General features: G+C 54.2%; 1 protein-coding gene across 4 annotated transcripts in view; it reads right to left on the bottom strand.

Annotated features, from left to right (window-relative positions):
* The window catches only part of HPSE2 (heparanase 2 (inactive)), a 261831-nt gene that overhangs the window by 12336 nt on the left and 222375 nt on the right, over positions 1 to 27120 (bottom strand). For 3 of the 4 annotated variants that reach the window (XM_045024572.1, XM_045024571.1, XM_045024570.1), the window contains 2 exons: positions 16549 to 16655; positions 15136 to 15250 (listed from right to left, as the gene is read on the bottom strand). In XM_045024572.1, coding sequence (XP_044880507.1) covers positions 15136 to 15250; positions 16549 to 16655 — 222 coding nt within the window. Of the gene's footprint in view, positions 1 to 989; positions 1573 to 15135; positions 15251 to 16548; positions 16656 to 27120 lie in introns of those variants that run through there. The other variant, XM_045024573.1, reaches the window with a different exon arrangement.

Here is a 27120-nt window from a genome sequence, read left to right on the forward strand (position 1 = left end):
AGGAGCATGAGCTGTTCCTCAGGGGAAGGCCGAGGAATCTAAGGGCACTACTAGCTAACCTGAAATCAAATCCCGGAGACTGAGGTAACCGAGGTGTGCGCCACACTGAGTGCTCTGACTCTAGCCGGGGTGCTGAGGGGGGACTGGGGGGTAGGGGCTCAGAGGGTGAGGGCACAGCACCACCCCGACGGCCGGGTACTGCTACACAGAGTTCTCCGGCGGCAGCGCGCTGGGTACTCCTACCCCCGAGCGGACTGTCTGCAGCCACTCAACAAGGAACTGCTCCTCCAGCACACGGGGACGCAAGGCCCCGGGGCAGGACTCGGGTGTGGATACTCTGCTGCGGGGAGCTCAAGCAGCACCGGCAGGCGCCTGATGTGCCACACACCAGCTGGCATCAGCTCTCCCACCGGAGCTGGGGAGACGCTGAGTGGCAGCCCACCAACCACATCCCATATCCCCTTCACAGGGATCTGCGAAGAGAAATCCAAGCCGGGTAGAGGCCCTGAGCTTGGCCAGTGCTAGGGCTGCTGAACGGCTCCCAGAACTGGGGGCTCCCTCTCCGCTGGGCAGGAAAGCCCGTCCTGGCTCTCTGAGGTTTCTGGGCTGCCCTTGAGCTGGCCTAGCAGGGTCCTGGGGGGCCAATATCTGGGGAGCTGGGAGAGTTTCTTGTTTGAGTCACTGTCACGGAACAGCCCCAGGGAAGCCCCCTTGAGGAGCCAGACCCCCCAGGGCTTGCTCTGTCGCTGGGGAAGCCCCTCGGCTTCACCGCCTGCTTGGACCGAGCCTTCAGCACCCCTGGCTCAGGCCGTGAGCCCCCTTCAGCGAGTCCGGCTGAGAGAGACTTGGGGCGCAATGCACCCCCCCCCCCAGCCCCTGCGGGCGCGGTTACAGCAGGGGGTAGGCGGGTCTGGAACACAGCTAGGCAGGCCGGGGGGAGCACCCAGAGCAGGATCTTACAGCCCAGAGCCCTCCAGTCCCACTTTTGTTCTATTCAGGGGAGTCTCACACTTAACAACCCCTCCGTTCTTTGGTCTTGTCCCTGGGCAAACATTGTCCTCTAGCTCCTCCTCAGCCCTTTGTTCCCCTGCTGGTCACACCTGGCTGGCTTCTTGAAGAGGCCTGGGTCATCCATGGTCATTAGTTGCTAGGTAACAAATGTCTGGGCAATTGGAGTGGCCACTGTCTTCTGGGACTGTCCATGGACATTGGGGGAGGGGCGGGGGGAAGGCCCCAGACAGTCAGTGTCCAGCACACCTGGATCTGCAGAGCGTAAAAGACCTTTTCCTGCTACCTAGGTAACAATGGAGCATATAGGGGAAACTGAGGCAGACACACTATTAACACAAAACATTACAGGAAACTCCCACTCCGTCACAGTCATGGTGGAGGCACTGGCCCCCGGGGTGAGAATCCAGCGAGTTGCGGCTACAGCAGGCAAGACAAACCCAAGCAAGGACCTCGGCATCCTGATGCCTATTGAGCCCGACCTGCCCCGAAGCCGGGGTTAGTGTTGTGCAGAAGTAGCAGCAAGAGAAGCACAGCTGCCCAGGGCGTCAGGGGAGGCCACTTCTGTAAAAGCAAGGGAGCGTCTTACCCACCAGCTGGGAGTGGGACAATCTCCTGTGCCCCCCGCAGATCTGGCACCAACTGCTGGTGAGGAAATTCAGCGCCCGAGTGCGACGCGCAGGGAATCCTGCACCACATCATGCGCAGGAGGGAGGCTCAGCCTGTGGCGGTGGGCTAGGCTGGTGCAGCTCGGGCAGCCAGTGGCACGCTGGGAGCCATCCCCGAGTCTTTCCCCCAGACCACGTGGTGGGTGCCCTTGAGACGGGACAGAGCGTTGTATCTCCGCTCCTGTTCCCAGCCCAGCTCCTGCAGCGAGGGGCCCCAGGCACAGTCCTCAGCGAGCCCCTCCTCTCCCCCCAGACAGCACCTGCTGGGAGCAGCATGGGGGGAGGGCTTCAGGCCCTGTCCGGAGAGGACCCCTTCTGGGCTGTAGTTCATACGGATTGGACACTCCCGAACAGGGCCAGCTCCAGGCACCAGCTAAAGAAGCAGGTGCTTGGGGCGCCCAATACCAAGGGGCGGCACTCTGGCCGCTATTGGGGCAGCACGTCCGGGTCTTCGGTGGCAATTCGGCGGCGGGTCCCTCAGTCCCTCTCGGAGCGAAGAACCTGCCGCCGAATTGCCGCTGAAGCGTGGAGCGGCGCGATTGCGCTGCCGCGGCTTTTTTTCTTTTTGCTGCTTGGGGCAGCAGAAAACCTGGAGCCGGCCCTGCTCCCGAACAGGGCTTCATTTGTAACGAAAGAGGGGCCGGGGTTCAAGCCATTTTTAAACTTCATAACTGATGCAGCAGGCTCAGAGGTGCCGGGTCTCAGCCCTGCCGGGCCCGGAGGTGCCAGGGCCCAACCCTGCCAGGTCTCAGCCCTGCTGGGCCCGGAGGTGCCAGGGCCCAGCCCTGCCAGGTCTCAGCCCTGCCGGGCCCAGAGGTGCCAGGGCCCAACCCTGCCGGGCCCGGAGGTGCCAGGGCCCAACCCTGCCAGGTCTCAGCCCTGCTGGGCCCGGAGGTGCCAGGGCCCAGCCCTGCCAGGTCTCAGCCCTGCCGGGCCCAGAGGTGCCAGGGCCCAACCCTGCCGGGCCCGGAGGTGCCAGGGCCCAACCCTGCCGGGCCCGGAGGTGCCAGGGCCCAACCCTGCCAGGTCTTAGCCCTGCTGGGCCCGGAGGTGCCGGGTCTCAGCCCTGCCAGGCCCGGAGTTGTCGGGGCCCAGCCCTGCCGGGCCTGGAGGTGCCGGGTCTCAGCCCTGCCAGGTCTTAGCCCTGCCAGGCCCGGAGGTGCCAGGTCTTAGCCCTGCCAGGCCCGGAGGTGCCGGGTCTCAGCCCTGGCACAAATTAAGCCCTGCTCCCAACAACCCCCCGTCAGTGTCTGCTTACGCACACGTCAGTGTCTGCTGTGGATGGCGAGGGGATACAGCAGCCTGCTTGTGAGGAGGGGGCACTGATGGAGCAGCCAGCTGTGCATGCAGTGGCGGGGGGGGGGTGTCCTGTGGGAGGCAGGTGGGGGTAGGGGGGCAGGTGGGGAGGAGATTGCCCCCTGGAGGAGATGGCCCAGCCTGTCTGTGCGCAGAGGGAGTCTGGAAGATGCTCTGTTATCTGTAAATTTGCTGGCGCTTTGACAGGTCGGGGCTGTTGTAAATCACCCAGCTTGGACTCCCGTGGTTCTTGCAGAGCTCCAGCCAGATTAAAGCATTGCTATCTCAGGAGGGGGCAGCGTCTGGCAGCGCACTCAGGATGTGCAGCGCAGCAAGGGGACCGGCTTTCAGCAATATCACCGAGACGACAGTTCTATGTCAAACAGCAGGTTCCCTACCGGTCCATGTTACTTAAAGAGACACTGCCTGTGCTCCTCAAATCACGTTCGGTAGCACGTACAGCACTGAGCCTGGCCCTGCTGCATGGTCTCCTGGGCTTTCCTGGGCTGCTGGGTGTCACTGGGGCAGGACTGAGCATCACTAGCTGATGAATTAGGGCGAGAGACCGTGGTGCAATGGCAGGTTATTGCTCGAGTTTGTTCCGGGCTGGAGTGCGTCTCATCCCCTTTCCCATGGCAGGCGCAGCTCTGCTCCAGCTCCCATGTCCCCAGCTTTCAGCCCGGGGGCCAGCCCTGCGAGCAGCAGCACCGCTTTGACGCGTTTGATGAAGTCCAGAGGCATTTCATGGCGCAGCTACAGTAGGGGGGAAAGGTCCTTTAACCCATTGTGGCAGCAAGCAAAGAGGAGCCACTCGGAGCGGAGGAGGCAGCTCTACATCCCTCTCCAGCCTCGGATAAAAGGAGCCTCTTGGAGGTCCTGGTAGTCAGTGCAGGCCCCAGAAGTCTGAAAGCAGCTTGTTGGGGGAGGGAACGGGGAACGAGGGACGCTGCAATCATTATGCAATGATACGACCAGGGAAGCGCTAGTGGCAGATCCATGTCTGAATCACACGCAGGCCAGGCCTCGTGCAATGACAATATGTGACCCCAACAAATCCCTGGGAGGAACAAAGGACGGTGTGCAGCCGGCTTCTTCTCTTCACCCCAGAACCCCCACCTGGTGACCCAGTTCATCCCCAGGGCCAGTGTGGGGATGTCCGAGTGACAGGGCTTCTCCCCACCTTTGGGGGGCTGAGTGCTCCTCTGAGCAGAGACCCCCTCCCGCACTCTGCGTGAGCCCCTTCCTCCTAGTTTCAGCTGGACAACACTCCACCCCAAACACGATCCGCCCACCTTTCAGTCTACACCCTTCAAATATCCACAGACGGAACCAAGCGCTGGGGCCCGGCACCGCTGCTGGCTTTGTCGATTTAGTCATCAGGAAAAGGTTCCACGTTGTCTCTGTCTGCTGGACTGTCTCCCTCACCCCCACCCTTCATATGTCGCCTGTAAGCGCCTCGAGGGGGGACCGGGCCTTTGGACACACGGCACAGCACAGCCCCCGATTCTGACGAGGGTCTCTCAGCACGTCTGGTACAAATCATATCACGTAATCACGAGGCTGAGAATCCCCCCACAGAGTCAGGAAATTCACTAGCCAGGCACCAGCGTAATGGCAGCTGAGCTGCATTAGGGCTCAGCTGGCAAGCGCAGTTCGGCAAGGCCCTGCCCCGGCGACGCGGCAGAGGTCCCTGTGCTGGGAAGTCTGAACGCTGGGCACAGGGCAGAGGATTAATGTTTGCCAAGTGCTTTGAGGAGAGAAGATTCTCAGCCTTGCTCTCACCTCTGTATTTCATAAGATACCATCCTTTAGCAGTACCTGGTTCCCCACCTCTCCTCCCGCACCTCCTGTACCCTGAAATCCAGGCAGGCAGTGGGATGTCTCCACCTGCCAGGTAGCAAGGAGGCAAACTAGCTGTCAGGCCAGTGGGTAGAGGCAGCCTGCTCTTCTCATTGCAGGCACTGGCCGAGCTGACCAAACAGCCAGTATTTGAAAGGTGCGGAGAGGGGAGAGGGGTGGGGAAGAGGAGACCCACCAGTCAGTAGTTCTTGTTTGTAGACGGTCTCTTCCCCGCCTCCCCAGAGCAGACACAGCATGCACCCTGCAGAGGAGATGGCTCCTACCTCCAGCTAAGCCAGCCTCAGCTAAGGAGCGCACCAGGGAACACGTACATACGTCAACACAAGACCCCTTCTTCAACCGGCGCTTAGAAACACTGAGCCCACAGCTGAGCTACAAGCTGGGGCCCCAGGCCGTTTTGGTGAGACGGGCTGAGCTTTCACAGGTGGGGGAATCTGTTCTTTGCAGCCAGGGAGCAGGATGGGCCCGAGTTCAGAGCCTCCTAGAGCGAATGACTCAAATGTTGCTGTCGGGCATTTGCCTTTGTGAACAGGGTGGGTCAGGCAGGCCGCAGGCTGCTCAATAACAGACTCAGAGCAAGAATCCAACGAGATTCTCAGGAACCACATTTCAAATTCATCAGCTGCCATTTTTATAATAGCTGAGCCACCACTGCTAGCTGAGGGCTGCCGCGGCCCCCGGCACACTTGCACTGAAATCATCGCAACTAGACCTGGACGAAGGGGTCCCTCAGCAAGAGGGAGAGCGGCAGAATCTGGTCCCAAACATGTCGATCTCACGGTGATGGCACTGCCTAGACAGACAGGCAGATGGACGGACAGTCCAAGGACCAAAAGCAAAACAATCCCTCTTCGGCAGTACACACCGCCATGCTCTGCAATGTTCTCACCCCCTCTGGGCTACACTGCGCCGGTGAAAAATGCCCCTGGAGCTGCCAGCATTCAGTCAAAGCTGTGCCGGAGACAGCACGTGCACAGCCTCTGTCCAGGGCTCTGCAGGGGGCTTTGCTGCTCACAGCCATGAAATAAGGAAGGGTCCTTGTAACTGGAGTTCTTTGAGATGATTCCACCTACTCACATGTGTGGGTAACGCGCTGCCTGGTGGTACCTAACAGCAGAACCTTCCACGCAGCGTCCACGTGCCAGCCGATCCCCAACCTCACCATCCTCAGATGTCCTGAGGCCACACAAGGGGGTGCTGCACGCCCTACTGCCTCTGCCCTTCCACCACTAGCCCGGAGAAGAAAAGCAGGACTGTGAGAAAGGGCATGTGAAAATGCGGCGTCATCTCAAAGAACTCGGTGAAAAGTCAGTAACCTTCATTTCTTCTTCAGGGGCTCTGCATATTCCCACTCCTGGCTAGTCTGGGAAGCAATGCTGAAAACCGAGGTGGAGGGAACAGCGCCCTAATCAAATACCGATCGAAGCACCATTCTACCAAATCTGGCATCTACTCCTGAAGGCAAATCCAAAGCTTAATGGTTGAGGAAAGTACGGGCTGACTCCCAAGTAGCAGCCTTGCCGAATTCCCCGACAGGAACGTGTTCAAGGCGAGCAGGAGATGCTGCCACTGCCCTAGCAGAATGAGAGTTTACAATAGCAGGCACAGAGAGTGCCGCTAATTTATACCATTCCCTGAGACATTGTTTAAGCCAGCTGGAAAGAGTTTGACTAGATATACTATTGCCCAGATAGAGACAAATAACCTAGATGACTTTCTAAAACATTTAGTTCTATTTAAACAATATGCCAGAACCCTGCTTGCATCTAAAGTATGCACCAAAGAGTCCCCTTTATTAGCACGCGTCTTAGGGCGGAACCGGTAAATTAATCATGTGACTGATGGGAAATTCAGACACTATTTATGGTAAAAACCTGGGATCAGCTATAAGAAGCACCTTGTCTTTATGAAAAATAGTAAACGGGAGATCTGCCATCAGAGCATGCAATTGGCATACCCTTCCGGCTGATGTTACAGCAATAATAATTAGTCTTACTAGCTAACTAAAATATGGAACACTCCGCCAAAGGGTGCTTTCATAAGCCTTGATGTGACCAAACTGAGATCCCATGGGTGGGACGAGATCCCTCAAAGAGGGATACGGATTGGCCAACCCCTTCATAAACCTTTTAACTGTATCACACACAAGTAACGATCTGCCATCAAAGCATGATAAGTAGAAACAGCTGCCAAGTGAACTCCTAAAGAGGCATCAGATAAGCCATTAGACTTCAAATACATTCAATACTCCGAAACAGAAGGAATAGAAGCTGAAATGGAGAATCAGATTTTCCCTGCATCCAAGAGACAAATCTAGTCCCTTTCAAACGACATCACTTCCTTGTGGACAGCTTCCTGGAGCGGAGCAATACCCCCGGGCTGACAAGGACCAGGGCTGCTCGGTATCAGTCACAGGCTGTCAGATGAAGGGGGATGTTTGGAAATTCCGCCCAACAGCTGAAGGAATCCGTGTACCACTCCTGCCTCTGCAAACTGGGCAAACAAAAGTCATGCTGCCTTGATGTACTTTCCTCAGCACTTCCAGAATTAAGGGAAACAGGGAAGAACAGACAGACGCCCCCCTGACTTACGCAATCGTTCCGTTCTGGAAAGCCTTGCGTAACTCGAATTTGGTGTAAGTCGGAACTGCATACCCGTACGTTACGCGAAAATTTCCGCAAATCGAAAATCCTATTTCTGGCTTATGGAACTTTTTCCGTAAGTGCGAATTTGCATTCATTGGGTCTTGCGTAATCTGGGGAGTGTCTGTACAGATGTGTCAGTGACCAGGACATGGGTGGTCATGCCTGTTGGAGCAGGAGCTGGTAGCCAGGGTCAGCGCCAGAGTCAGAGGCCAGATGCTAGAGCCAAGGGTCAGAGCCAGGTTACCTGGAGTGAGGCAAGGCTGGGTCCGAGGCAGGAATGAGGTGGGAGCAAGGCGGGCAAACGAGCGAACACAGCCGTGGGCAAATGCTTTGAGGAGCTGCTGATCTGATCTGCTAACTCGTCCCACCAGTCTGGCAGTGTAGCCAGTCAGGGAGCTCGCTAGGTTGCCCAGACCAGAGACTGGCTCTGCTGCAGGCCCTGATTCCTGACAAGACGTCCTTTTCCCCAATGCAGCAGGAGCACCTCTGAGATCGATTGCTTTTCCCTGCCTGCTCTTGACCCGGAGAGAGGACACTTTGGTGAACCTGGCTGCAAAAAAGTCTACAATGGGCAGATCCCAGCTGGAGAAAGTCTCTTGTAGTATTTGATCTTTCCAGGACCACTCGTGTTGCTGAGTCCTGTCCCTCCTGAGATGCTCCACTCACTCATTGCTCTCCCCTGCGAGGTGCAGCGCCACCGGATACACACTGTGAAGAAGGCACCAGTCCCTCAGCACACAACAGGGAAGAACGAGCGCCTCCTCGCTTGCTGATGTAACACACAACAGTTGTATTGTCTGTTGTTACCTGAGCAACTTCCCCTTCATGTGAGGAAGAAAAGAGCTGAGGGCCAAGTGAATGGCTCTTAATTCCAACACATTTATATGCAAGTTTTCATGAAACAGCCAGTGGCCTTGAACTGGAAAATGACCCGATGAGCTCCCCGTCCGTTGACGGATGCACTGGAGGCTATGGTGATGGAAGGTGAAGGAGGACTGAACGAGACTCCTCTGAGGACATCCCATCTGTCTGCCCACCACACCAATGAATTCAGGACATCCTAAGGCATGGTGACTAACACTGGAAGGCTGTCTGGGTCTATAAACCTAAGTTGGCTGATGCTGCAACTACCTGATTCTGAGCAAACGGAGTCCCGTAAGTAGTTGCTACCATAAGGCCCATGAGACCCAGAAAGAAAATCATCATCTGGGTTAAACATAGTTGGATGTGCCAAACAGATTCATCTATCTTCAGAAACCTTCCCTCTGGGAGAAAAGGCCTTCTGCTACTGAGTCCAATACAGAACCTATGAAATGAAGTCTCTCATCTGGGCAGAGATCCGCCTTTTTGATGCTCAATAGCAGAGCCAACTTCATAAGCAGGAAGATTGTGGAATTGATGCGAAGTGGCAGATCTTTGTGTGATGAGAACTTCAACGGCCAATGGTCTAATATGGGTAAACAAACATACCCTGCTTTCTTAAATATGCCACTGCTACAGAGGGGCACTTTGTACAAATTCCTGGTGCTGCAGAAAGGCCAGATGGTAGGACCTTGTACTAGAAATGTTTCTGGCCACCACAAAATGAAGATACCTCTGATGGCTCAGCCAGATTGAAATACGAAAATACACACCCTTGAAATGAAGAGTTGAGAACAATCCGTAGCTGAACGCAGGGGACTTACTGAGCCAGAGTGAGAATCTGAAACTGGAACTTCCAAGTGGATATGTCTAATCGCGTTAGATCTAAAATCAGACAGAATCCCTCATCTTTCTTCTAACCAGGAAGTTTCTTGAATAAAACAATTTGCCCCAGAGATGTTTGGGTCTCTTCACCAGCAACTCCCAGGAGCAAGTTTTGAACCTCTGCTAGAAGAGCAGCCTGGTGACAATGTTCTCTGCAAAGAGAAGGGTTGGGGGTTGGACATGGGGGATGCTCCTTGTGCCCATTCACTGGCTCTCACCACCAACCCCTCCAGTGGCAGGAGCACGCTGGGGTCATTTCTTGACATGGTCAGCGATTGTCCCTCCCACTTTGCTGCACAGCCCCTCAAGTCCCTTTCCTGTGGCCCCGCAAGTCTCTCCAGACAAGAACGGCGATAGTCAGGCAGAGCAGTGACGAGTGGTATAAACACCCAGACAGAACAGAGACAACACGTCCTCCAGTCCCTTTAGCAAGTGCGTAGCCCCTTCTTCGGAGTCTCCCATTTGGAGGTGTCCTGTTTATATTGTGGGGCTCGCAACTGAGCACGCAGCGCTAGAGCCCTGTCCGCACTCCAGCTGAAACCGGCTAGCTCCCTGCTCGACACACGTTTCCCGCACAGCCATTGCTAGCACGCCGTAGCCGTCTGCCCGCCCAGCAAATAAATCACCCAGGAGGAGAGTGTCCTTCCCCCAGGCATTTCAGGCACCTAACACGGTCACCTGACACGGGGAAGACGCTGGGCATGAGGCACATCTCTTCATACCCAGATTCCTTATTTTCTTCGGTTCTGCCATTACTCAGAACTGAACGTCAAACTACCTTATACTAAACGGATACTAGAACAACAACTGTAAACGATCAGAGACTATCCATGGAGCAAACCTCTGGATCCGAGTGGATGGAAACGGCTCGTTTCTGTCTGGCCCAACCGCTGGAAGGAACTGAGGAGGCAGGGGCACTGTGCCCCCTTTCACAGCCTGCCCCTCGGAACGTTTGAGGACGCCGAGGGAGGGGGTAAGAAGGGGCTGGTGCAGGCGTTAATGGGGCTCCAGGGGTACAGAGCACCCACAGGAATCAGGATTAACCAAGGTGCACTTGCACAGGACCCCCATCTCTGTCATGATGGAGGGACGACCAGGCCAAACCCCGTGTGCCCAGGACGGGAAGCAAGGCCCAGCCCTGTGGAACAGGAGTCACTGCTATGGGCTGAGCGTGGGGCAGGCCTGCTGTCCAGCCCCCCATGTCCCAAGGCCAGGCTTAGACTGTGGTGCCAGAGCAGAGGGGGCTGCTGCAGGTGGTTGGTGCTCCCTTGACAGAGCACTGAATCAGGAGGCCCCATCTGCACTGGAGGGGACGCATATGAGCGCTAATGGACACTGCTTGGGGAGGGCCCTACCATCAGGCACCGCCAGGAAGGCCATAACCAGTAAGCGGGAATATGCAGAGCCATTTGAAGAACCACCACAACTTCTTCCTCACAGCCAGGAGAGCAGGTTCTGCCACCCCGTCACCCTCTGATCTCCGTAAACTCTCCTCCCTCAGCCTGTCCCATGGCTCGTTACCCAATTGGATTAAGGAAAATCCAGCATCATTCTACTCTAACAGAAACCAAACATCTCCCCACCTCCAGTCTGGGTCTGGCAGGAGAAGATCCACAGCCACAGCTAACCAGAGATGTAAATGCAAGTTTAAGCACCAGCTTCTCCTGGGCTCTGGGCTGCTCTGGCTACATGGGTTGTTACCCTGATGTTCCTGTCACATCCCCCATGTTACATAGAGCCGTTTCCCAAGCAGGAAAACCCTCCAGTATCACACCCAGCACCCACCCAGGATCGCACAGGATTACAGGGCCATTACATCATCTGGCCTGACCTCCCGGATTACACAAGCCAGAGCGTCCCAGCCCGTTAGCCGTTGCTGAGACTGAGCCCAATCACCTGCATGCGACGAACGGACGTGTCCTTTGCGAGGTGTGTGAGACAAACCGATTTCCTTAGCAAAGGACGACAGCCACCGACATCCCCGCTACAGAACAGCACAGAAAGCTCAGCAGGGCCCTCCAGGCCTGACGTGCTGCGTGGTGGTGGACAAAGTCACCCTCACCCCACTGGTTTCTCCAGGGGCAGGGCTGACCCATGGCCCTGGCAGCAGTCCCAGCAGCCTTGACAGTGGCCCAAAGCTGCTTTCCCACATCAGTAACGGAGGCACTTTGAGACTCCAGTGTGGTCTCTGCATAACCAGCCACCGGGTGTCTAATGCTGCACAGCTAGCAGCACTGCTTCACTACCACAAGCCCCTTCCAGAAACAGAGCCCTGGAGCCCCCAGCCAGCAAAGCATTTCAGAGCGTACTTCTCTTCTGGGACTACTCACAGGTGTGCGCTGGAGCACGTTCTGAAGTGCTTTCCTGAGACACGACGGTCTCATCGGCACGACAGCCCAGCGTCAGACGACCTTCCCCGGCAAGACGGGGAAGCAGCATCCTCAGGGCAGAACAGTCTCTGTCCAAGAACGCTGGAGGGCTGCAGGTCACGCTGCTGTAATCCAGGTGGGTGATCAGGTCAAACCTCTGCTCTTGGGGGCTTCTCACTTTCTCAGGAAACCCCTCGGGCTGGCTGCACCCCAGGGTGATTTTCTGAAAAAGCAGATGGCTCTGTCCAGCCACTAGAGTCTGGTGAGTGGAAAACAATGCACCTTCCACTTCCAACCATTACTCTGGGTTCTTTCTGCCCTTACCTGAGAAGCAGCCTGAGTTTAGAACTTTGTGCTGGGTGAGCAGCTAGTCCTGAGCAAACCCTGGGACTTCTCCACGTTGGAGAAATGCTGACAGTGCGGAGAGGAGCATTTCCCACACACACGTTGCTGATCCACCACAGCAAGTGTGACCAGGGAAGGAGCGGGTTTCTTTACCAGGCCCATACCCACATGAGAGATTTTCCTTGCTGATTTAACGGCACAGTCCCCATGCTGGCAAAAATCATCGTGCAGAAGGGGAGCTGTACACGCCCTTTTCATTTGTCTTTTCTGAGAACATTACAGTAACACAGCAGCACGGAGGAGAGTTTAAATACAACCAAACCAGTCAGGAAAGTTAAGATTCCCAGAGCTATGCCAAGCAGGCCAGAGGGGCTGAGAGCCCCCTGAGAGGTTTCCTGTGCCATGTTTGAAATGCCTGTTTATGCTAATAAATGTTACATGGTGAGACAGGCAGAATGCGCAGCGTGGCTGAGCTGCGTGGGAGAACATTCACTTTTGAGCGTCCTGGTTCAGGGATTTTAAACCATCAGTTCCCTTGTGTCAATGGCACTACTAATATTTAGCCTGCACAGAGCAGATGATTCTGTGTTTAATACGCTGTAGAATGACAGGTGACCGCTCAGACTGTTCCCATCACTAGCTTATCCCTGGATCTCGAAGGGAAGCCCAGCTACTGAGAACAGCACATAAAGGGGGCAAAGGCTACGTCTGTTAGTCTACAAGGTGCCACAGGACTCTTTGCTGCTCTGTTGGAAAAGGATCCGTTCAGCCCAGCATCCGAGGGCCTGATGCACCAGCACCCTGATCTGACAAGCCTGGATCGGCAGTGGCCTGGAAAGAGAAGAAGAAAAGCGCTGCTCCGGAGAGCCCAGCCCAAGTTCTCTGCCAGCTGACAAGCAGCCAGGTCCATTCACAATGATTGATCATGCAGTTGACGTTACACTTCTCTCAGCAGCCAGCGGACGCGCACAAAGGCTACATGTGGAAAAGTCTTTGTCATTGCAGCTAACGAGGGGATTATATTTCACATCACAGCTACCCGGCACAGGTACATTCAACTGCTTTCATCTTGCGGATAGCTCCCACGGGAAAATAGCAGCAGCTACACCTACAACCATGTCAAAGTCTGGTCTTGCTGGGTTTTTTCATGTCTGCAGCTTTTAAACTCTTTAACAATTTTCACCCGCCCTGGGCTCTTTTAAACCACAGGGGTGAAAAGAAATTATTTTACAAAGCACACATTAGAATCTATCCAGGAAGGTGATATAGGAGCATGGGAAATGAATTAATTCTGAAGCATGTGGGAGAGGGAATAAGCAATTACTCCAGGGGGGATGGCAGCTCACTTACTTTATGACAAGAATTATCTTTAAAATGGCAATAAAGTCCATGTTAAAGTCCTGTGCTGCCTTTAACAGCCAAGGGGTTATTCCTGTAGCTCCTGCCCTTGGAGCTTATAACCTCACACCATCTTAACCTCTGCAGAGGGCTCCTCAAGGCAGTTACTCCCTGCTCCAGCTGAGCCGCCTGGCTAGTGGCCATGAACACTCTGCTACCTAGACCTTAGCGTAAAAGTCAAGCTCTGGGCTGGAGAAGAAACTTCTCACCAGGAGTCTGGAAAGGCCCTGGAGTCACCTGGGGATGGAGGTGCTGAGGGTTGGCCAGGGAAAGTGGGTCTTTGGAGGAAAACCATCAACCATTTGCCCCAGGAGCCAGTTTTAGTTCAAACAGGATTCAAGGATGAATGACCAGGGAGACTCACTCCCCTCTGGCCAGGAAAGAGGGATCAGTCTGGGTCACATTAGGGCATGTAGCTGGGGCCTCCTGAAGCCCAGAGCACATTGTGAAATTCAATGGGGAGCTGAGGACGCATGGACAACATGGGATTGCATTCCCCTCTGCTTTAGCGAGTCACTCTTTGCTACTACTCACAGAATGAATTTGGGAGAAATAATCTAAACCATAGACCTCCCATGTCTTCCCCTGATGCCTGATGATGCGAGAACAGAGGTGCACGATTCAACAGCTGATTAGCTGGGAGAAGACTGTCAAACCCACTTCGCGGAGGCTCTGACCCCTCGCTGACTCTCCCCGAGATCTCAGCACAGTGTAAAACCTCCTGCTTTTTACTGGCAGGATTTTGTTATCAAATGCCGAGCTCTCTGAAGTGGCTTCCCTTATGATTCCCAGATCTCCACTGCACATTCCAAGGGCCTGCTGGCAGGGCTGTCAGATTGGTACCCTGGACCAGCCTTGTAAATTCCTTTCTGTGGAGATACAGAACACCTCCCTGCGGTGCCAAGTTCTCCACTTACAAGGTGCAGAATTTATTAGACTGAGAAAAGATGAAAAGGAAACCTGCCCCTTTAAAACACTTTTACATACGGTGTCTTTATTAGAGCTCTGTGGGCTTGGACCCACAGCTGCCTGAGTCTTTCTGAAGAGCTACAAACGAGAGGTTTTGCACTGAATCGATGGGAACTGCTCTGCTCTGTGAACGTCTCTTGCCTTCATTTCTATAAATCTAAAATCGGGCACTGATTCCAACCCCAACTCCCTGGGTCCGGCGCTCTCTGGAGATCTGGTCACTCTTCATGTTGAGCCTGTGTTTCTACAGCACTTTCCCTTCCTTCTGAACCCAGGCACCTCTTTGGGCTGTCTCCTCACTCTGCCCCTCTCAAAGTCCTGTGCTGCATGTGCAACTCTGCCTGCCCATGGCACCCCCGACTAGCCGGCAGCACTAGCCTCTCTCTCACGTTCAGCCGCCTGGGTTCCACTGCGTCTCTTATTTTGGATACAGTTTCAGCTCCAGAAGTAGAGCTGCCCCATCTGCTTTCAACATGTTGTGTCTGACATTAACTAATGTCTCCTATTAGCACTGAAAGAAACCGATCTGGAAAAATTCATTTTCAAGTGGAGTTCAAACAGGCCACAAGGAGAAGTGGATTCTCGACTGCACCCAGGATTGTTTTTGTGGTGAAGCCAAGCGTCTGTGAAACCGGTCAAGGGCACAGACGACAAGAACTTCTCTCTCTGATTTACTAACTGGGAACAGGAAAGGGAAGAGAAAATCCAGCCCACTTCAAAGGGCCGAGAAGGTGAATCACAGAGACTGCGTGTGTGTGTGCGTGCAAGAGTGAGTGTGTGTTTGTGTATCAGTGACAGACAGATGGAGCAGGAGCCTCCTCACACACCTACCGGCAAAGGGTTAAAGTTCTGGTCCACAAGGTGATTATGTCCATGGTCAAAAAACGAGTGTCGCATCACCACCTCAATGCCCTGGTTGGCCAACATGCCCAAGGTGTTCAGCCACCTGGAAAGAGGAAGAGAGCTGTGTCTACAGGTGGCCGGAGGAGCAGGCTTGCTGCGTGGCTGGCCGAGAAACCCTCAAAGGCATGTTTCTGCCCCAAGGGCCACTATCCAGTAGCTTGCACTGGGCACTAGCTCCAAGAGAAGGAAATATATGAAGGTGCTAATGTCTCAGTTTCACGGGATCGGTACGACAGAAGCCATGTCTAGCACTTTATTGCTCCAAATGGATGAACTAAAGGATCTCAGAAATTTTTTACCAGCTGCATCCTAGCGCCTCTCCCCTCCCTATACACCACGCCCCAGTCCTGCCACCCCATCTCACCCCTAAGCATCTCACTGCATCCCACAGCACCATACCCCTGCACACATCAGTTCTGCTCGTCCACAACTCCATCACCAGAGCCCATAGGCACTCCCACTGTCACCCCTACACACACAGCCACATCATTACAACCCACGCGCACAACCCTAACCATCATGTCCCCACACACACCATGCGGTCCTGGCACATGCCTCCACCTCCCAAGCATCACAGACCTACAGACACACCTTACAACTCTCTCCAGAAAAAAAGATAATCTTTACTAAACCTCTAATTATTACAGTCAGCTCTAACCCTAGGAACTGGAGCTACGCAGCAAGAGACCACAGGCTGCTCTGTCATGCCAGCCAGCTACCCTGGGAACCATGAACACCTCGGGCTTCTAAGGTGTAAAGAAACTGGGTTCCAAACCTGAGCCTTACAGAGCTTCCTTCAGATGAGATTGCGCCCCCGTGAAGAAATGAAGGCGTGAGTGCAGGTGAGAAAGCAGGTCTGCAGCCTGAAGGAAGAGGGTACAGAGCCGGGGAACCAGGGCCAGGCTGGGGGAAGGGGGGTGCGCGTCTCTCTGTGGCCAGACAAGCAGGTCAGAAGGTAAGCGATGGAACAGCTTTACTCCCCTCTCACTACAGAATTAGGGGTAGAACCGTCCAGCTCTGAGATGCTCCAGGAATCGGACTGTTCTGAACAGTCCCACGCTTTGATTCCTGTGCAGGCATGCGCCTGGGGGGCTGTTCCCTTTTCCTGTCTCCATTGGTTAGGCACCTCCCATGGCAGGAGTGGGGACAGGTTCATATCTCGTTTGCACTGCTGTTAGCCCAGAGCTCCTCGCCAGCGGTAACAAGAGCTGCTCAGGCGCAGAGCATGAGCAGTGGAGAGGTGCACTTACAGCAGAGCGGTGAGCCTGCTCCCAGCTGCAGACAGCTGCCCAGCACACCTTGCACTGTAGGAGTGTGTGTGGTTCCCATGCCCCAACTCACAGGAATCCAGCAGCGTACGAATCCGAGAGATTGTTCGTGCCTCCAGCTGAGGTGGCTCCGATACCTTCAAGCCAGATCTTCTTCCCAGGTGCATAGGTATTTACCACCTGTTCACAAAACAAAAAGAGCAGGAGACCATCATCCCATCCCTCTGCCACAGGGTACAAGTCACCACACTGCCTGGGCACTGGCACGAGTCTGAGAACAACCGGCCACAGCAGAAGATTGAACAGCAGCAGCCTGCCACAGAGCCGGGAACGGGCGCACAGAGCCTGCCTGAGCCACTGGGGATGCCAGAGGGCAGCTGTATTATCAACCTGCCTGGCACAGCAGAGGGCGAAAATGTGCACAGGCTGTGACGTTAGCTGATTAAAATATGACCATGTAGATCATTGTTGCTACCACTGTTATATAATTGCAACAAATCTTGTACAAAAGTTGTCAAGTAAGGTGTCTATGGAAAGGTTAGGATTCGCTGAATAGGATTACGCTATTTGCATGCGTGTATTATTTTTGTATTTGAAGTTATGAGTATTGGCTCTATACCTGGATTCCTAATGTGTTTGCTTCTGGGAAACTCCAACAAGGTGTTTAGCTTGCACATCTTAGAGGGACTATTCAAATTAAGTGGCTCATCAAGGAACATTTAACTCACAATGGAAGACATTGACCTACCCTGAATGAACTTTCCTGTGAAGAACCTGCTGTTTGGGGTCTAGGTAATGACTTTTACTGGGACTAAGGCTGTGGCTACACTTAGCGCTTCAAAGCGCTGCCGCGGTAGCGCTTTGAAGCGCTAAGTGTCATCAAAGCGCCAGCGAGCTCTCCCAGCGCTGTCCGTACTCCACCTCCCTGTGGACGACCCCAACTGCCAGCCAGTTCCTTTGCCACCCAGGGCCTGAAGGGTCAGACTCCCAGCTGTGGGGCTGGAGTGTGGGGCCTGGGATCCACGTACACATCCACATCGCAAAAGCCACAATGACTGTAAGGCAAGGGTGATGCTGAGCCTGCGAGGGTTAAACAGCCAGCAGGCTACGGGCCCAACCTTCCAGAACATATTCAGGAAGTATTGAAGTGGCAAACAATCAGCAAAGCCACGTGAAATGGACGAGAGTTCCGTATTGTTAGTGAATTAGAGGTAAATACTAATTGTATTTGACTGTGTTACCTGTACCTTGTTAGATGTTAACAATGTAACCAGATTAGCTTGTAGATGCTAAATTTCAGTTCCTGGCTGCTACTATAGTCTATTGATTTAGAGATCAAAGGGAATATTAGCAATTAAATGAAACGTGGTGTAATAATGTCATTGTCTCTATTTCTCTAGGAAGTTTGTAGTAAACTGTCTCTGAACTGCTGGAATGGTTAATCGCCTTCGGCTAATCAGTGCAACTAATTACCTGTGTGCATGTAGGAAATAGGAATTGACTTCACAGTCACAATGTATATTACCCATTCTTCACCTGCTATGTTATCTGTCTCAAGAGGCTACAGTAGCCTGCCAGAGATCAATAAAAGAACTCTAGAGCCTGATCCTGTCATCTCAGATCTGCTTAAGCTTGGCCCGAGGAAGCTTGAATCGCAAGTCTGAGGTCTCCAGCACCGGTCTGGATCACCCTGCTATTTCTCATGGCAGAATTTATACAGACTCTGCACACAGACTATCGGATTATAGCCAATGGAAATGATTCTGAAAGAACTTTTTGCAACTCAGCACTTCACCATCTCAACTATGAAACTGACCTAAGAATTTTATTCATATCTGTATGTATAATGATCTTTTAACCATAACCACTCTTTCTTGTCAATAAATCTTAGATTATTTAATAAGAACTGGTTGTAAGCGTGTATTTGGGCACAATCTGATACATTCATTGACCTGGTGGATAACGTGTCTGATATTTTGGGATTGGTAGAACTTTATATATGGTGAATAAAATTTTAAATAATCCTCATCATATTTGACTTCACTGTCTGGATACTGGAGTTGGACCGATGCAGAAAGCTAAGAATCTCTCTACCCAACACCACTGACCAGCCCCTGTATCCACTGAATCCAGTGCTGCTGGCAAAGAAGTTTAGCAATTAACATGCCTTCAGAGCAGAAAGGAGGAAACTTCCTTAAATCAGAAGGAAGTTTATCTTGAAAACCTGCCACTTTGTCCCATTGTATGTTATTACATTTGGCCAACATTGCTTGATAATTGGAAATTCTCATTTGAAGGGAGGCCGAGGAGTAAATCCTTTCTCTCATAAAGATCCACTTTTTTGGTTCCTTCTCTTTTGGAGTAGCTCTTGAAAGCTACTCGGATGTTTTATTAAGAGTCGTGATTACGAATGAAGATGGAGCTGGGTGAGTATAAAAATACTCAGACCTCTAAGGAGGAACCTAATATTTTCAAGCTGCTCATTCAGATATTGCCAACATAAAGGTGATGTTGCCCATAACTCCTTAGCTGGTTCAAGGACACCTTCTTTAAAAGGCAGAGGCACCTTATTTTGAGTAGAAGGTTGGAGGATGTCAAACAGTTTGTATGACTTTTCCTGCACAAGCTCCAGAGGAATTTCTAACGTCTCTGCCATCCTCTTTAGAAATTCCTGAAAAAGCCTGAAAGTCATCTACTGTGGAAGGAAGAGCAGACACTATGGCATCATTGGAAGAGGCCACACGTTCTGCAGTAGAAGGTCCATTGTGAGTGGGTGGCTCTCCTTCCTCAAATAGAGGCTGCTACTCCGTAACCAAAGATTTCTGTGGAGAACAGGCTGACTGCAGACAGCCTGTTGTAGGGAAACTGCCCCTCGAAGCAGAGATAGCAGGAAACTCTTGACCCAAACTATGCAAGGAGGCCAGAAAGGCCAGGACTGGTATCCATAGGAACAAGGCACAGAATTTCTCACATCTATGGAGGTAACTGAATATCATGTGAGTGGCTCCTAACTGGAGAAACCCGAGAAGGATGATATCTGTGGTGTATATATCTCTTAGCTGGGATAGGAGAGAGCTGCCTACTAGCCTTATCTGATGCAGAAGCTGAAGAAAAGCACTGAATTGAAGGGGCTGCTCTGCAAGGTGAAATAACTTGATGAGGAGTGGTAGGCTCCCTGTGCCAGGAGCAGGAGATCTTTAAGGCAATTTTCATGACTGGCATTTTTGTCCACCGTGGCACTGAAAATCTTGGGGAAACTGAGGCAGGAGAGGCTTGTACAATAGGTGACTCTGGCTCAGGAGTAATCCTGATTTCCTCCTGTGACATAAAGGATGCCTCAGGTGGTACCAGCACTGCCAATGCGGAAGTGGAAGCTGAAGTCTTCAAAGTTGCTTGTCTTGGTAAAAAGTCTCTCTGTACTGAGCCTTTCGAGGCATGCTTGATGCACTGCGGTACTGAGGTGGACAGAGGCAAGCAGGGGGCATTGAAGGCTGCTTGCAGTTGTGCTGGGGTAGCTCTGAGCTAGTGCTGCTGGTGTAAGGGTCGGTGCTGCTGAAGAGAATCTCGGCACAAGAGGGTGGAGTGCCTCTGTGCTGACAGCGAGTCCTTTGCTGCGTGCTTCTCTGCCTTCCTTTATGCAGCACAGGCATGGATCTCCAGAGCAGGGGGCTCTGATTGCTCTGGCAGGACCTCTGCAAGCTGAGATAGAATCATAGAAGATCAGAGATGGAAGGGACCTCAGGAGGTATCTAGTCCAACCCCCTGCTCCAAGCAGGACCAACACAAACTAAAACTTCCCAGCCAGGGCTTTGTCAAGCCGGACCTTAAAAACCTCTAAGGAAGGAGATTCCACCACCTCCCTAGGGAACCCATTCCAGTTCTTCACCACCCTCCGAGTGAAATAGTGTTTCCTAATATCCACCCTAGACCTCCCCCTCTGCAACCTGAGCCCATTGCTCCTTGTTCTGTCATCTGCCACCACTGAGAACAGCTGAGCTCCATCCTCTTTGGAACCCCCCTTCAAGTAGTTGAAGGCTGCTATCAAATCCCCCCTCACTCTTCTCTTCTGCAGACTAAACAAGCCCAGTTCCCTCAGCCTCTCCTCATAAGTCATGTGCCCCAGCCCTCTAATCATTTTCGTAATCCTCTGCTGGACTCTCTCCAATTTGTCCACATCCTTTCTGTAGTGGGGGGCCCAAAACTGGATGCATTACTCCAGGTGTGGCCTCACCTGTGCCGAATAGAGGGGAATGATCACTTCCCTCGATCTGCTGGCAATGCTCCTACTAATACAGCCCAATATGCCATTAGCCTTCTTGGCAACAAGGGCACACTGCTGACTCATATCCAGCTTCTCATCCACTGTAACCCCCAGGTTCTTTTCTGCAGAACTGCTGCTTAGCCAGTTGGTTCCCAGCCTCTAGCAGTGCATGGGATTCATCCGTCCTAAGTGCAGGACTCTGCACTTGTCCTGGTTGAACCTCATCAGATTTCTTTTGGCCCAATCCTCTAATTTGTCTAGGTCCCTCTGTATCCTATCCCTACCCTCCAGCGTATCTACCTCTCCCCCCAGTTTAGTGTCACCTGCAAACTTGCTGAGGGTGCAGTCCACACCATCCTCCAGATCATTAATAAAGATGTTCAACAAAACCAGCCTCAGGACCGACCCCTCGGGCACTCTGCTTGATACCAGCTGCCAACTAGAGATGGAGTCGTTGATCACTACCTGTTGAGCCCAACAATCTAGCCAGGTTTCTACCCACCTTACAGTCCATTCATCCAGCCCATACTTCTTTAACTTGCTGGCAAGAATACTGTGGGAGACCGTATCAAAAGCTTTGCTAAAGTCAAGATATATCACGTCCACTGCTTTCCCCTCATCCACAGAGCCAGTTATCACATCATAGAAGGCAATCAGGTTAGTCAGGCATGACTTGCCCTTGGTGAATCCATGTTGACTGTTCCTGATCACCTTCCTCTCCTCCAAGTGCTTCAAAATGGATTCTTTGAGGACCTGCTCCATGATTTTGCCAGGGACTGAAGTGAGGCTGACTGGCCTGTAGTTCCCCAGGTTCTCTTTCTTCCCTTTTTTAAAGATGGGCACTATATTTGCTGGCTACAAAGAAGGGACACCGACGAGGTCCAGCTGTCTGTAAGGTGGTCAACAGGAACTGGCCGGCAGCTGGGGTGGCCCTACCCCGCATGCTCTTGGGGGGCAGGGGAGAACGTTCAAGTGGACACTGCTGAGGGAAAGATTTCCCATCCTGTGCAGGGATTTGAGCGCACCCGGAGTGGGATCTCGAAGAAGGGCAGAGCAGAACAGATTGTGCCAGGGACCCCAGCCAGGTCTTCGTCCCATCCCTCCCCGTGGACCACACACACGCTGAATGCTGGACTGCAGCGGCAGCAGTCTCCCAGGTCCAGATTCAGCCCTGGTCCAGGTGGGTCCCTCCAGGGTCAGCAGGGGCCAGGCTTTCACGGGAAGGTGTTAGTCACACCTGTCTGATGCAGCCCCAAAGTGCCTGGCACTGGCAGAGAGGGAGGGGCACGGCTCAGTTCAGCCCATACCCCCCAGCGACGTCACAGTGGAGGCTTAAGGGAGAGCAGCAGCACGGCCTGCCCTTGGCCCTGGTGACTCCCTCCCAGCACATGGCACCGGACAATGTGAATGAGGTTGGTGAGCTCTGCTATAAGCAGGTGGAATTCATACCTTGCTCCTAATAAATCACCCACGCGCCACCTGCCCACCCGCAATCCACACGACCCTCCCTCCTGGGGTTCGGTTCGGTACTAACTCAGACACTGCACCCAAACTCCGTGTGGCTGGGCCGAGGGTTTCCCTGCACGTCCTCTCTGCCCCAAACCCTTGTTCCCTCTCACCGGAGAGAGGCGCGCCAATCCTTGTGGTAGCGTGGCTGGAACTAACTGTCCCCAGCTGCTGGTATGGGGAGCATCTTCGGCCTGCAGGGGTCGGGCACCTGAGCCTTGGCAAAGGAGCCGCTCCCTTGTCAGCTGGTTCTGAGAGCCTGGCTTAGTGTCAAACCTGCTCTCCCTTGTTTGCTTGGAATTCCTGGGGTGTTACTGCCCCTGCCTGGCAGACGCCGGATTGTGCATTGTTGTCACTCCATTGCAGCCCCTGATTTACACCCATGCAGGATTGGGCCCCAGGCAGCTGTTCTCGAGATGAGCCGAGCCCCCAGCAGGGAGTCACGTATCTGCAGGTTGTGCTGTTCCTCTCGGAGAGCCTCCCCCTTTTAATGCTAGGCCGGGGGCTCGTAGACTTGGTGACAGCGCTGCCCCATTTGAACATGGAGGACGTCATTTTGAAGAGCAAAATATCTTCCTCTGCATAGCGCGGCCTCCTGCCTCATGGAGATGCCATTTTGTAAAGCAAAATGGCATCCTCCATGCACCGTGACCTTGCACGCTCCATACATGCGAGGTCATGTAGTGCGGCGCAGAATGGCACACTAGGGCTCACTGTGACCCCATGCGCTGCGACCCACAGTTTGGGAACCGCTGCATTAGGCCCTGGGCCCCACAGATACAGCTACACAGCATTTTGGAGCCTGTGGGAGCGAGCATCCCAACCTGGGTTGGCAGACTAGCGCTCTAGAAACAGCCGTGTAGACAGTGCCTTGACATGCCAGCTCAGGCGGGAGCGCGTGGACGTCAGAGCCCGAGCGGCAACTTCAGCGCGCTGGCCACACGGCTAGTAGAGCCCCGCTAGCCCAGGTCTGTCGAGCCAGGCTTCGGGGGAGGCTGGGAGGCCCCAGAATGCTGTATAGACGTACCCCACTCTGCCTGCCCCATCACTCCCCGCCTCGGGTCCTGGCCTCTTTCAGCAGGCTGGGAGCCTGCCCCTGCTGGGAACCAGCCAGCCAGCAGGCATCTGCAGCGACCCAGGACAGACTGTTCTAAGCCAGAGCGTGTTTACTAGTCAGCTGGAATTCAGTATTTAGGGACAGTCAGTGGAAACGCCCCGGGCTAACTGGCCAGTTTCTCTTTGCTCAGTTAGGCAGCCCCATGTTGCGCTGGACGGACGGACGGACGGGCGGGCGGGCGGCCTGCTTGCAGCTAACCTCCCTGGCCTGATTCTGCCGGGAGCGCTGGAGAGCCGGATTCCTGTCCCCTCCCCAATGCCTGGGGCGTGGTCCTTTGTCTTATATCCCAGATGCTGTTTTTATGTGTACTGCCCATCCCCCGACACACGGGTTCAGGTAGGGGACGGGCTGTGGTCACACAGGTAATTGTCCAGCCACATCCAACAGGTCTGCTGGGCTGGCTGTCTCCATGGTAACTTCAGTCACATGCTCACGTCCATTCATACCAACCTGGTCAATTCATCATTTAACCCCCCCGTCTGTGGAAAGAAATTAACCCCTTTGGTAGCAGTACAAAAGTGAATGGGGAAACTGAGTCATACATGCTTTTCATAACCCCTCCCCCCCCCAATTTCCCATGTTCTCCTGCAGGGCTTTCTCGTCTCTCACACACTGCTCCTCTCAGTCTCTCCAACACCCTGCTGCTGCTCCAACCACGTCACCCCCCAACCTGCTCTTCTGGGTCCCTGCGCTGCCCCCTCATCTCTTTTTGTCCTTGCCCTCACCTGCCAGGTAACTGCACCCCTTCCTCCATCGCCACCCAGCCCTGCTCCCCGCGTCTCCTTCCATAGGCTCTACCGCTCGCCTCAGCAACCTCCTGACTCAGCACACCAAGCTACACCACCCTCCTCCTGGCCCCTCAGAGCATCTCACTCCGCCTGCTTTTCAGCGCAACCCTGGCCCCTCCCCAGCACAGCACCAATCCTGTGCCACAATGGGAGACGCTCTGCTCAGCTGGGCCCCAAGGAGACAGAAAGGCTGATTCTCACACAGTCAAAGCCCCCAAGGACAGAGCTTCCTGCCGTCACAGATGAAACAGCGAGAGAGCAGCTTTTCCTCAGGCCTGGACTCTCTTTAGCTTTCTGCTGCTGGCATACTGCCCACCCCCACCTGGCCAGGACTCCAGGGGGGCTGCCCAGGAAGCTTGTTTACAAGGTGGGGGACACGGTTTGGCTCTGTGCTGCATCACAGCAGGCCTGCGGGGCACTTCCCCTCTGCCCGGCCTCACCCTGCTCATGTCTGAGCTGAGAGGAGGTGCCATGCTGGCAGGGCTTGAAGCCTCTGAGCAGCCGTTCTTCCCCCTGAGACGCCAGACTCAGCCCAGAGAGGAAAGGTCCCTGTGTATCGAGGGAGATGCTCGCAGCCCGGGAACGCTGAGCCAGGCTCTGAGCCAGAATGCAAGAGACGCTACCATCTCCGCTAGCAGGGTGCAGAGTAGATCTGTGGCACCACAGTGCCCCAGCCAGGCACCAGCCAGCCGCGAACATGCTGTTACTGGCGTTCCAAGACTGTGATGGCACCAAGGTGATAGGAATGGAGGCTGCATATAGATGCCAAGTAGGCAGCAGTTTACGAAAAAAACCCAGGGGCTTAGGTCCCAAATCTCAGGGTGCCAGAGCCTTGTGGCAGGTGCTGGAGCACAAGAGCCCCCAGAAATGGAGCTTCTGTATCAGACCTGAGCCGAAGGCAGAGCAGGAACCAAGGAAAGGAAAGCCGGGGCGCCGGGGTCCAGAGAAGAGTCAGTGCAGAAGCTGCTTTGTTGGCCGCATCATTGGAGTGGATGGGAACAGTCTAAGGGAAGCGTTTATAGTCGGCGGGGGGACCCCTTCCAGGGGCCGGCTCACTCTCTAACCCACCACTGCTGCCCTCAAGGACAGAGCTGGAGAAGTCCTGCCGGGCCTGGGCTAAGGAGCTCCTGGGAGTATCAGTACAAACCCCTAAGAGATGTGAGGTGTGATGGACATTTCAGACAGCCAGGAGCTCCCCTCCCATGACAGGAACACGCTCCTGTGCGTCTCTCCAAATTTCCCAGCTCCTCCAGGCAGGACCCTGAGCACTGTGGTCACTAGATGTTTGCAAACCCCAAAGAACCAGGAGCATTTGTGTTCCTGGGCCAGTGTGGGCGGATGGAACATATGGCTGGACTGGGATCCCAGGAAAATGTCAAGGACGCCAGTGCTGAGCTGCTTCTCTCGCAGCCTGTGAGAGCCAGCATCCCTGACGGAAGGCCCAGAGGTGCTGGCATTCTGCCTATAATTATCTAAGCCCGCCACCTTCCTGAGCAGAGAGGAAGCAATAAAACAGGAGAGTGTCTGAGCCCAGCTGTGCTAATCAGCCGGCAGGATGCACTCACTCCCAGTGAAGCTGCAGCCCATTAGCGCCCAGCTCCGCGTGCTCTCAGCTGCGCTGGAATTCCCACAGGACTCCTTCCCCCAGCCCCAGCAGCTCCTCCAGGCTTCCCGAGACTCAGGCCCCTGCGAGCCCCATCCCTGCCGGCGTTCCCAGGGCCCTGCGCCTACTCCCAGCGGCTGCTCACGCTGCAAAGAGGAGCAATGCTGGGGCAGCTGTACTGGCATGCAACACTGCCCAAGCTCTCCGGTGATACCCCGGTTCTTCAGGTTTGGATCCCGTTTCCCACCTCTGAAAATGCCTCCCTTGACCATCTCACTCCATGTGGCCATTTGTTCCCTCTGACGGCCCCCTGGAGCCGTCCCGAGCGAAGCGGGAACGAGCCCCTCCCTGCACCCAGAGCCAGCAGAGCCGTTCATCCTCCCTGCCTGCGCCCAGCCCAGCGTCTGGTGATCCATACGGTCCCTGCAGCGCTCCTTGTGCCCATTCACTGGCTCTCACCACCAACCCCTCCAGTGGCAGGAGCACGCTGGGGTCATTTCTTGACATGGTCAGCGATTGTCCCTCCCACTTTGCTGCACAGCCCCTCAAGTCCCTTTCCTGTGGCCCCGCAAGTCTCTCCAGACAAGAACGGCGATAGTCAGGCAGAGCAGTGACGAGTGGTATAAACACCCAGACAGAACAGAGACAACACGTCCTCCAGTCCCTTTAGCAAGTGCGTAGCCCCTTCTTCGGAGTCTCCCATTTGAAGGTGTCCTGTTTATATTGTGGGGCTCGCAACTGAGCATGCAGCGCTAGAGCCCTGTCCGCACTCCAGCTGAAACCGGCTAGCTCCCTGCTCGACACACGTTTCCCGCACAGCCATTGCTAGCACGCCGTAGCCGTCTGCCCGCCCAGCATGGACAGGAATAGTTCCTGAGACTCGTGCTAGCAACTCGGACACAGCAGGCAGAGGATAGCCGGGGTTTATAGCACAGTCAGTCACCACATGGCTGCCAAGGAGAAAACAAATCACTGTTCACAATGACCAAGGACACTTGTGCTAGAATCATGCTAGCGGTAACTGCTGGAACTGCATTAATCACCACCTTGCTACCAAATCACACCCTAGCCTGGCCCCGTGGAACTACAACCCCACTGTGTTTCCCTTGGTCACAAACATGCACTTGGACCAAAGAGAGAGCTCAGGTTTTTGTCTGGCCTGATCTGTTTTTGGAAGCCCCCTGGCCTCCTCTTCCCAGGTGCTGCCAGGTGTGTCAAGACCAAGGCCCTGCTCTTTGCTCGGTGTGGTTAGGAGCTCTGGAGATGGGTGGCCCTGTTCTTGGCTCCCCTTGCCCCGCTCCCATGTGTACGGGGCTGTTGGTCCCTCACTGAAACTCGGGGGGTTTTTTTGGTTGGCCTCTCACAATACC

Source organism: Mauremys mutica, chromosome 7, assembly GCF_020497125.1.
Source record: "Mauremys mutica isolate MM-2020 ecotype Southern chromosome 7, ASM2049712v1, whole genome shotgun sequence".
Classification (NCBI taxonomy): domain Eukaryota; kingdom Metazoa; phylum Chordata; order Testudines; family Geoemydidae; genus Mauremys; species Mauremys mutica.